Source organism: Chrysoperla carnea, chromosome 2 (genome assembly GCF_905475395.1).
Source record: "Chrysoperla carnea chromosome 2, inChrCarn1.1, whole genome shotgun sequence".
Classification (NCBI taxonomy): domain Eukaryota; kingdom Metazoa; phylum Arthropoda; class Insecta; order Neuroptera; family Chrysopidae; genus Chrysoperla; species Chrysoperla carnea.
Genome location: NC_058338.1, coordinates 81,585,525 through 81,598,321, shown reverse-complemented (window position 1 = coordinate 81,598,321; position 12,797 = coordinate 81,585,525). Strand labels below are relative to the sequence as shown.

The 12,797-nt window shown below is 28.8% G+C and overlaps 1 protein-coding gene across 1 annotated transcript; it reads left to right on the top strand.

Annotated features, from left to right (window-relative positions):
• The first annotated feature begins 7,502 nt into the window (after window positions 1–7,502).
• Window positions 7,503–8,898, top strand: LOC123292979 (insulinoma-associated protein 1a-like). Its single transcript, XM_044873694.1, has one exon. It carries the CDS (start codon window positions 7,503–7,505, stop codon window positions 8,553–8,555), a length of 1,053 nt encoding a protein of 350 aa, XP_044729629.1. The 3' UTR covers window positions 8,556–8,898.
• The last annotated feature ends 3,899 nt before the right edge of the window (window positions 8,899–12,797 follow it).

The following is a 12,797-nucleotide window of genomic DNA, read 5'->3' as shown; positions in this document are numbered from 1 at the left end:
TAATTATTTATTAAATTATAATAACTAATTAATAAAAACTTTATTTAGGTGAGCAATCAAAAACAGAAATACCGATATGTATTTATTTAACGTTTACATTTGTTTTTGTACAGCTTCGTAACGAAATTCGTTCCTAACGGGGATTCCACGACCGCAATCTTTTTTTTCTACTCTTGTTATTCTGAGAGTAGAAGTGATGAAAATAATATCTAATTTACACATTTTTTCGTTCTTATCTGATTGGGGAGAAATCATGCCAAATTCAAAGGGTCTCAAACCAAGCTTAAACCAAAATTTAAATAAAAACAACCTCTTTAAAATCTGCCAATATTTGACATACCATAGATATTCAGCAGTTTCAAACAAATAGTACCTGCATGGTCCTTTTAAAAATCTGAGCAATTCTGGGAGACTTATGTTATTTTTTGATATCTAGTAGCAAAAATGATTAAAATACGACAATTTGAAAAACTATTGAGTAATTAATCATTACAGAATTCTGTGTATTGAAACTTAAATCACAAGATAAGAAAGTAATTTACTCAAGATTTCACATGGGTAATATTGATCAAAATACAAAATAGTTTCAAAAAACTAAACAGGAATGCTTATTATAATTTTTATTTTTTCTAATAAAACAAGCCATTATTAAGGTAGTACCAGCATGAAATCACTTTTCGACAGATTTGGACGAATTTTTTTTCTCGGGTTTATAATAGCTTTATTTATGAATTCCTAAAATTTCATAATTTTTGACCGTTTAGATGGCGAGATATTTAAAGACAAAGTTCGCGATTTTGAGGGTCATGTCCCATTTAAAGCATGTAAAATGTCCGGTCTCTCCAACTATTTTTTATGATATTATTATATATTGAAGAAAAAGTAGAAAAAAATGTTTATACAATACAATTCTAAAAAAAAAATTTAGAAATTAATTTTCACTTTCGAGATATTAATTTTGACGTAAATTGATCGAAATTGGGACGTTGGCATAATTATTTCCCATTTTAAACGGTCAAAATTTCTGAAACTTTGGGAATTAATAGTAAGCATTATTAAATTCTTAAATTTAATTTTTCGTTAAATTCTGTCGAAAAAAAAATTGTACCATTGCTTTAACATAGAAACTGCAAATACCATGCTGGAACATCCTTAAACAGACAGTCTAAAGTAAATAATAGAAATTGTTTCAAACAATTTCAAATCATATAAATAATGAATCCAAACAAAAAATCACCCCCTTTTATGTAACGCAACAGACAAAATTATAATGATGATTTTATGTCATGATATTTAATCAAACAAAATAACATCTGCTTTATACCATAAAATATAAAATAAAATATCATATATAATTGATACACAAACATTTCACGAAAAGGAAAATGAAATTGAATTAAAATTACAAAAAAAATTCAGTTAAGAATTATGTCACATATTTCCTAGAGACGGAATTTATTATATTTTGAAGGTGAATTATCCGCAACTATTAACTATCTTTTTAAATAAATCTAATCATAGAAATTTCAAGCTCATGTTTTTTTTTTTTTTAAATTTATCGAGAGTATTCTCTTTTAGCCTCTATAAGTTAGCGGTTGTTAAGCTTTTAAATGTTCAAACGTTGCATGTTTATTGATATAGACGCGGCTTGAAAAAATACGCAAAAAAAAAAAATAAAAAATTGTGGGGGCTGTTGACGGAAGTGATAAATTAAAACTATGGAATAACTGGCCTATGGCTTTTCGCCTCTGGTTGGAACTTTTACCAGTGGAGCTCTGCATATAGCTTTAACAAATACCCATTCACTCTACCTAAGTTATAATAAATAATACCTCAATACTATTCAAATACCTGTTGACAATTCTAGATAAATATGGTGGGAGCGCAAATAAATACATTTGCATAATAAGATGTAATGTAATATTTTTTTATATGCGTTTCCACCATTTATTTAATTGGTTTTAATTTTTTGGTGCCGAACTCTAAAAAAATTTTTTAGTGGAGTTCAATTACAAACACACGCGGAACCTGTGATGGTGACGATGACGCAAGTTCCATGATTTTTTTTTCACCCAAAAAGTGCTCAACGTGCCAAAAGAAGTTTTCACTTAAAAAACCCAAGAGTATTTTTGGTTGAACGCACGCTTTACTCTAGCTCCAATGCTTACAGTTTCCTCAAACTGTTACACAATTTCTCTCACTAGGACGATTGGCTACAATCTTCCTGTAAAAGTCTAAGCACAGTTCTGACAGAATTATTATTTCTGTAAAATAAGTGCGTTGTTTTAGCTTTAGTTAAACGATTCATATCGTAAATGGAATGTTTCAAACTCACATTTTACGTTTGAAACAAGCAAAATTATTCACAGATTCTAATTTACAGAGTTGTGAAAATAGAAAACTGCAATTAGATCACCGTTCCGAGTTACTTGTTCTGAATTTATCAACGGTTTTTCTACCTTCAATAATTTATGAAATCTCTTCCTTGCCTTTCTTTATTGATAAATACGTTTACATATAAGTACCTACAGGAAAAACAATGTATCATGTAATATACCCGTCAAAAATGAAATAACATTACTGATATGTAGTAGGTATACAAGAATGATATAACGGTTATTTTTCAATTCTCTGCAGTGAATAAAAAAATAATATTGTACAAATTACACTTGAGGGTGTAAAATTAGTTCATTTTAATAACACTTATATTTAATCACCATTCGTACTAATAATATAATCCCCTTAGTTATATAGTTCACAAAATATATATAGCATGTTTGTTTCCTGGAATTATTTCTAAGCAAAATCCGTCGTTTGTAGGGCAATACTATATATAACGTAGTTTTTACACCACACTAGCGGTTACTCATTCTCTTCGCTGGACTATTTATCCAACTTTATATACAAATAAACTCGCACATTATTCCCTCTTGAAAATATTCTGGTACAATTGAGTCCTCTTCTTTTAGAACCACCTAAGAGATCTTGCTCATGATGAACGTTTTCTAGAGCTTTATTCGCTCGAAATAAGACCTTTAGCCTTATTCTATATCACAAATCTGGCCGTTTTTTTTTTTATCCACTTGTAACTTGTTTCTTTTTTCCTCATTTCCCGCAAAGAATTGTGTGTCAAAACGAGTAGCAGGTGATGAGAAATCGGGAAATACTGTCCAGGATCCGCAAAGTCATTAGTTCAATTGCCATGTTAAGGGACGATTATGATCAACAAACGGAACATTATGATATAATTATTTTTTATTAGTTAATTGGATAGCAATTTCCTATGTTTGAAAATATCTGCTTTAATCGCATAAGTTCTGGACTACAAAATAAAGTGAAATTTCCATGACTCTTTTCTGCCAGGTTGAGGCTGTGTTTCGTGGCTTCCTGCATTTTATAAAAATCAAGTTTTTTTATTTTCGTGTTTTCTACGTATTAAAAAAAGGTATAAAATTGTGGGAAGTATAGAAAAATGATTTAATTTTTTATATATTGCACTTCATTTATCAACACATTTTTCCAAACTTCCTGCCATTTTTTTTGCATGTAGCCTGTTGTCAATCATTTTCTTTTAACATATAGGGCAATATATAAGCATAGTCTCTGAAAAAAGCGATAACCGGAAAGATTGATTTGCTTGAAATCGAATTTGACACTTGAGCCACGATTGAAACTTGGAATTTCTTTATTACCAAAATAAATCTTTATCAATTCTCCAAACGGCAGACAATAAGAACCATGGAAATATTGCTTCTTTATAGGCTCACGGCATCAAAGGTAGCATAGTACTTCCGAATGTTCTTAAATGAGTTGGTAAAACAAATGAATGTGACCTTATATGGGAAGACAGAAATATTCCAGGGAATTGTGAAGCAGGCGAGCTTGCTAAAAATGGTACGAGCCTATCGTACACAAGCACAAATAGGCATCCGGGAGTTTCCCTTGCAAACGGCAAGTGGCTCCTTAATTAGAAAATCTTAAGAAAACCAATCTTAAATAGAAAGGGTAACTATGAGACAGATATGGTCTGAGTATAATCGTAGATCTTATCTCGCTTCAAAGAACCACCATAAGCAAAATATCTGCGGTTATTACAGGACACTGACTAGGCGGCACTCACGTTGAACGACAGGCCCTAAAATAGTGCATTGCAATTATTGTAAGAGCTGTCATAGTGGGGAGAATGAGAAAACGATGCCTCATCTTCTGTGTCACTGTCCAGCTCTTGCCATGAGGAGCTTTCTTTGACGACCTCTCTAACCTGGAATCCATTGACATCAAAGTACTGCTACTGTCCTAAAACCGCTCCGAATAGTTCATGAAATAGTGGCCGGGTTGAGCAAACCATTTTTTCGGTATCACAACGGTCCCTATTATCTAAGTGTGTTTCCCCCCTCTAGGAAGCCACTCTAACCTAACCTGTTGGCACACGGTGTATAAGATTTGTTTACAAAAAACACTCTGTATATTATTGCGGTGATAAAAGTGTATACTGAAATAATATGTAATTTATAAAAACAATCGTATTATGTTCATTAAAGTGTAACGGAATTTTCGTACATATACATAATAATTATGATTTATCTGGCAGGAATAAAAACTTCAAGCATTAAATGTGTTTAATAGAGGGTATAAATGTATTTTATATATTATGTATATATGTATTTTATATGTGAGTAAGTAGGGGATGATTTTTAGGGACATATGTACAACTATTATCATTATAATAAACAGGTTTTTATATTTTTTAGTCCCAAATCATTTCGACTAGACAAAAATTTAAGGAATTAATTTCTTTTCGACCATACAATTGAATCTTTGCTAAACAATTAATAGAATTTGCAAATTAAATTTGATTTTGAAATTCAGTGAATAAAACTGAACTGCAGATTTATCAAGAAACTTTAATAAGGCAAAGCCGACTCAACCAAAAGAAACTACAGCCGACAAAAACTGGCTCTATCCAATCGGTTTGGGATCCAAAACGAGATGGACAAAAATACACCAAAGATTTAAAGAACATAGACACACCAAAATAACTTCGCTCTCAAAAGAGAGCTCGAGAAAAACCACCAAAGAATAACGATTTTCTGTTATATACATGCTTACGGAGAGTTGCGATGTAGGTAACGAAATTTTCTGTTAATTTGACTTTATTTCGAGTCGATTGGTGAAAATCCAATCTTTCTAGCATGTTTATAACAGAAAATCGTTTTGGGTTGTTTTTTCGCACGCTCTCTTAACAATTAATAATCAAGCACTTAAAATGCAAATAGGCCAAAAATTTTTGCGGGATGTTGTTGAGTATGCTTTACACTACAAATAAAAATTTATACATATTAAAAATGTGTTTTGATGATGATTTTCAATATTATTTATATGTTTTAAAAATATTAGTTTAAACGATATCCTATCAAATTACACACCGCCAACCTGCACTTTTATGTTCAAGAGTTTATGTAATTTTAACCGATTTCAAACAAAAAAGGAGGAGGTTATCAATTCGACTGTATTTTTTTTATGTGTGTTACCTTAGAACTTTCGACTGGCTGAATTTTGATGATTCTTTATCTATTTGAAAGCTGGTGGTTCCCGTGTGGTCCCATTTCATTTGGTCCAGTTCTGACAACGGTATCCATGAGAAAACCATAATGGTCTTAAATTTGCATTAAGTATGCACGACAAGAGGACGAATAACTCAATATCACGCCAACTGATTTTGATTATTCTTTTTTAAGTAACAAATTAGTGTAGGTACTTCAGATTCACTAAAAATCACAAAATAAAAAAAACTTTTGACAAAAAGAAAACCGAATTCAAAAGACAAACTTTTCCAAAACAAATTAATATGCACTAAAAAGTAAAAAATAACGATAATATAATGTAGTTAAAATTATTGTTATTTTTGGAGTCGGTGTCAGCCAAGCTAATGTAGCAAGCTGTTCTGTCAGAGAAATAACCATAATTGTAACTACAATATATTATCGTTATTTTTTACTTTTTAGTGCATATTAATTTGTTTTGGAAATGTTTGTCTTTTGAATTCGGTTTTCTTTTTGTCAAAAGTTTTTTTTTTGTTGTTGTTTATAAACAAATTCCAGTCATTAGTATTAAAAATTCAAATAGGTAGATGGTTCCTAAATACAGACTCATAGAAGTTTCTTTTTTTAGACTATCAGACACTTTTCTTTCACCAAAGAATTATTATGCGTATCTTTCTTCAAGAATAGTCTCTTGTGTTTGCTAAAGTTACGAAAAATTTTTTAAGAAAATCGCGTCGATATTGTATCCAAAATATCATATTTACTGAATGAATTCTATAAAGGAATCGTACCATCGAAAGTGTCAAAATCGGTGCTTCGAATCAAAAATCGATATCATAGAAAAATGGTTTGGTAAGGTAAGGTATTAGGATTGAAAATGGCAAACAAATTTGAAATAAGAATATGTTTTATAAGAGAACAAAGCAATTTTCCGTTCTTTTGTAGTTTCTGCTAATGGAAAATATGAAAATAGATATCATTCCACAAAGAATACTTTTTTCAGTTAGTCAAATAGAACTAATGGCTCACGAACGAATATTAATTTTTCGATATATAGTTTTCAGGATTGACTCAAAATATTTATCCTTATTTTAGTTAATACTAAAATTAATTTCATCAGTATTCAGAGGCAGAAGAAATAAAATGAAATAAATTTGAACAGATTGTGTGCTTGTAAAAATATTTTCTCTAAAAAAAATTCGTTAATTTTTATCAGGAAAACTAAAAAGAAACAAAATTTACTGGAATCATACTTTAAAGTAAACTTCCAAAACAAAAACCACAAAACAAACAAAAAATTAATTTTTCGATACTATAGTTCTCATGATTCATCTCGAAAAATTTATCCTAATTTTAGTCAATACTAAAATAAATTCCATCCAAATTTAGAGGTAGAAGAAAGAAAATGATTCAAATTTGAACCGATTGTATGGCTGTGAAAATATAGGCAAATATTTCGGTAAATTTTTATCAGGAAAACTAAAAAGAAACAAAATTCACTAGAATTATACTTAAATGTAAACTTCCGAAAAAAAAAAACCAAAAAACAAAATAAAATAAGAAAAAACTTTTCAATACATTATTTTTGAAAAAACCTTAAAGAAAATTTCTAATAAATTTTCAATTTATAAAAAGGAAAAGCACCAATCATAGATCACCATACAACCATATACCAATAACATGTATTCGAACAAAATTATAAAGACATGCGTACAACGAAAGCATAGGCGTGGTTTGGACCCCCATTGGAAGTTAATATAAAGCAAGGCGTCTAATGTATTATAATATCATATAGTATTTTGCGCTGATGTGCATCGCGCAAACATACTTGTAAAAGAAAATATTATATATTTTTTTTTACAAATATGTGTGTGTTTAATATTTGTAGTGTAACATACGTATTAAATCAAAAATTATTACATTGTTGTGCTAAAGTGTTGACAACAAACGATCAAGGATATGCCACGCGTTGGTGGTTATTTAACGGCATTACATCAACAATATTCAACACCATCCGATGATTATTTGATTGCTGCTGCAGCATACAAGCACGATGCAATTTTATATAATCATCAACAATCAACAAATTTTAATCAACAAAATACGGCAGCTGTATCATTGTTAACACAATTACAATATTTACGTTATACAGAACCATTAGAATTAACTTCAACAATACCATTAGATTTATCAGTGAAAAATTCAAATCAATCTCCACCACAAACACCGCCAAAACGTAAACGATCACCATCACCCGAAAATTTATCAAAATGGTTAAAAACACAACACGAATTATCATCCCCTACGTCAACAACCTCATCAACAATAACTTCTACAACAATCTTAAAACCAAAGAAAGTTAAAGCAACATGTACCATAATCCCAAGTGCAACAACTAATGTTCAACAATCGAATACAACAATCGTTAAAAAATCAAAAGCTGTACGTAAATTAAACTTCGATGAAGATAAAAGTTCACCAGTTTCTGGAACAATCATACGTGAACTCGGTCCAGATGAAACATTAGTCGTACGAAAAGGTGATATCGATCCAGCTTATAATGTAGTCGAAGTTACCGATGAAGCCAAAGCAGAATTAGCGAAAATCGAAAATCATATTGGAGACTATGTGTGCCGATTATGTAAAGAATTATATGAAGATGCATTTCAATTGGCACAACATCGATGTAGTCGAATTGTTCACGTCGAATATCGTTGTCCAGAATGTGATAAAGTGTTTAATTGTCCAGCGAACTTAGCATCTCATCGTCGATGGCATAAACCACGTACATCAACATCAACTGGAGTATCGAATAAAGATCAAACGAAAATCGATCCGAATGCTGAAGAAAATTTACAATTCGCATGTATGGAATGTGGGAAAAAATTTCGACGTCAAGCGTATCTCCGAAAACATTTAATAACAACCCATTCTATTGATAGCAATGATACAAGTTTACCAGAACAATCAACAGCAATGGAAACAAATGAATTGAAAATTGAAGTGAACTGACATCGGCTCTTACCGGCCCCCGTACCATTATGGCCAACACAAACGTCATCGACGTCAGCAATGCTGTGGCGTCCACCTGGCTTAAATAATGAGAATTGTACATCAAGTCGATTACATGGACCGGCTTCAACATCTTCAGGTGGTTCCAATGGAGGAGTTGGAACTTTATTTCATTTAACACCAACCGAAAATTATCATCAGAATGTTTTAAGGTATGTGAATAATAATCCATCGATGTTCCATCATACGCATCAAGGATTGTCAACTAATTTGAATCAAACAGGTACCATGTCTTGTTGGTACGATTCAATTTGTAGTAGTTAAGATGATGCATTTCAAAACCAGTAATCGTAGTTTTATAAGGAATTGAAAATTCAGTTTTGCCAAAGGTTTTTCTTACATTTTAAGTAACTTGTCATCTACTTATGTAGCTCGTATCTAAGATACGATTATCAAAACTAACTGTTGCCATTTCCATATTCACAAATTTAATATTAAAATATTAATTTTTGAGACTCTCGCTAAAATAAATCTGTATTTTAGCTCGATATCCTGAAAAAATGAATAATAATATTGGATTGAAAAACAAATTTATACTATTTTTACTTCAATTATTTTTAGTACAGTTAAAAATGTTATGGAAATCAAAGAAAATGAAACCTCATGGAATGTGTTTCTTAGATGTCAAATATCATAATTATGGCATGAGTGTAAATGTTTCTATTTATTAATTAACAATTACTTGTTAATTAGTGAAATTCGCCGTATGAAATTAACTTTTATTTTAGTATTTTGAAATTAACTATTTAATAAATAGGCAACTTGTATAACTTATCTATGTAATTTCAGTATATGTTATACACAATATACTGCAATAACATAGACAAGTGATACAAGTTGCCTATTTATTAAATTGTTTAAGTTAATTTCATACAGTGAATATCATTAATTAACAATTAACTAATTGTTTATTAACAAATAGAAACATTTGCGACACTAATCCACGCCTTACTAATGATATGTTAACGAAATTCGCCGTATGAAATTACCTTAAACAATTTAATAAATAGGCAACTTGTACTACTTACCTATGTTATTGCGGTATATATTATACACAATACGCTGAATGTCATTAATTAACAATTAACTAGCTGTTTAATAGAAAATCATTTGCGCCACTCATGCCTTACTAATGATATTTGACACCTAAGAAACACATTCCTTGAGGTTTTTTGCAAAATGCGAGCGGTTTCTTTCATTTTCCTTTATGAGCAAATTTTTGGAACATCTTTTACTGTATTACTTGTTTTTATTAAATAAGGGCTAATAGTTTATAGTTGACCAATGACAAAATTATCATAATTTAATCTTGAATTTAAAAATGTAACTTTTCAAACGCATGTAAGCGTAATTTTCGATCCAGTTTAGCTGGCAACACTGTACCTACCTATTGTAAGACTTAGATATAATAATTTATAAAAGTTTATTTTTTGTAAGAACTATTTTTTGTCTTATTTGAAATTAAAAAAGTTCTCAATTAATTTCTTCACTTAGCTAAAGACCATACATTTTCATTTTTTTTATCTGAAATTTGATAAGCAAAGTTCACTTAGTCCATACAAATTTTCATCACCAGATAGAAATCAATTCAATTTCAATTATTTAAAATAACCTTCTGATATAAGACAGTAAGCTTCTTTGCTGTTTTTTATTGTAGAAGAGCAGATAAATAATAAAAACGAAATTAAAACTACCAATATAGAAATTCATGTTTTTACTCTTATCAATTTTACGACGGATAGACAAAGTCTTCTAAATCTTAATCTTATCTTTATCAAAATTAATATCCTGGTAGGTACATTGTGTAACAAGTACAATGTTGCCTAATGTTCAACGGAGTAGAGTTGTATTGCCCAAGCGCACTCGTTTTGTTCGCGCTCTTATTAACTTTAATAGGCAATGGACAATTGTATCGGTTGTTCATAGAATAAAATTAATTACTAGTACATTGTGTAACAAGTGCGAAGTTGTTCTATTGTTCAACGAAGCGGCTACACTCTGCTCATAGCTTTTTTTTTAGTATGGTGACTATGGGCTAAAAATACTATCTAAGTGCACGATGTTTCGATCAATAAATTGAAGAGGTATATCAATTAGTTACTTATCAAGCGAAGGAGCATAAACTTAAATAGTACTTATCTCCTAAGAGCCAAAGAAGGTAATTCTACATTAAAAATTTATTCAATTTTTTCTTTAATTAATTAAAATTCCTTATAAAAACTGATAGGTTTTATGTATATTAAGAAAAAAAATTAAAGGCTGTTTATTTTGTAAATTTTGTAGATAATGGAAATATAATTTAATTACATTTAAAATATTAAATAATTTTTAATAATTCTGTATATTGAATCTGTATATAAATTACTCTAATTTATTTTACTCATAAGCTATTTAAGCTATTTAAACTCTAACTCATAGGTATATAAATTTAACCATAGATTAAAAACAATTTCTGGACAACCTTATATTGGATAGAAAACTAATAAATACTAATATTTTAAAGATTTTAGCTCAGAAATTCTAATAGATATAATATGTTTTGGATAGTAGAAATTCATTTAACAATTTACAAACAATTTCAAAAGAGATTTAGCAAAAAAATATATTGAAACCATTTTCGATCAATAAAACATCTGGTCATAATTCAGTCATTTATCTATTGTCATAAATTAAAACATATTTTAAATTTTCTAAGGTCTAGTCACTTAATTTGTGCAGTAATTAAGATCAAAAAACTTCGAATCATATTCATTTCAATTGGTCTATCTAGTCATTTTTATAAATTTAATAAGTTAACACAAGTCAAAATATACCTAAGTTTAAAAATAAATTCTAGTCATTTGTAGAAATAAAAAGTCATAAAATTCTAGTCATTTGTAGAAATAAAATTCTAGTCATCCTTTTCACTTTTGTAGTAAAAATTAATAAAATTCTAGTCAAATTTCAATTGGAACAAATCTAGTCATTTTCGCATTTCATTTGCAAAAAATTTAGTCATTTTCATCTAGTCATTCTTATTACTACTCAAAATCTAGTCATTCTTATTACTTTGGGTAGTAAAAATTTGTAAAATTCTATCCATACCTAATTTAATTGGAATAAATCTGGTCATTTTCTTATTTCAATTACTAAAAATTTAAGCATTTTCTTGTCATAATCGTATAATTTAAAAATCTAGTCATTATCATAGATTTAAATAAAATTTAGATTTTAAGAAATTCGAATCTGTTTATCTGACATAAATCTAGTCATTATTTTTGTTCGGTATAAATCCAGTCATTTTCATTTCAACACAATTTTAATTTATAAAAAAAGCACTCTAGTCATACTTGGACAATCTAAATCAAGTCATTTTCATAGATTTAAATACAATTTAGATTTAATAAATTCTAGTCATTCTTATTATAATTAATATAAATCTAGTCATTTTCATAAATTTAATTTAAATTTTAAAAGAAATCTAAATCGAGTCATTTTCGTAGGTTTAAACAAACAAGTAAGTTAAATAAATTCTAGTCAAAACTTATTTTTGTTTTGTTTCTAGTCAAAACAAAAACATAAGTTTAGTTTATAAAGATATTTCGAGTCATACAATTACTTTGTACAAATATAATTCTAGTCATTTTTGTGAATTTAACACAGTTTAAGTTTAATCAAACTTATAACCAGTAGAAATCCCATTGTTTAGCACAATTTTTAGATTTAAAAAAAAAATCGGAACATATTCAATTTAAAAATTGTAATCAATTTACTATTTATTAGTTGAATTCTAGTCATTTTCATTCATGTATATTTGAATATTTTAAGGTAAAATTCTAGTCTTTAGAAATCTAGTCACTGAAAAATAGTTTAATATTTTGACCAATTGAAATGATAATTTTTTTTTAATTCTAGCCATATGTTAATTTTAATCAGTTTAATTTTAAACATTTAGGAATAACTTTACTTTTTTTTAGTTATGTAAAATTTCTTTCACCCGGGCATTCGTACTTATATTTATACTCGACCCAAAATATATTCACGTAATTTTTGAAATCATTAGAATTAAGTACTTAATTAGTAATTTTGGGATAAATTCAATATAATTATTTTGATAGTTTAGTCATTTGAAATCTAGTCAGACAAATATATAGTCATTTTCATTATAGTCTGTTTTAATCTAGTCAAAAGTATTAATAAAAT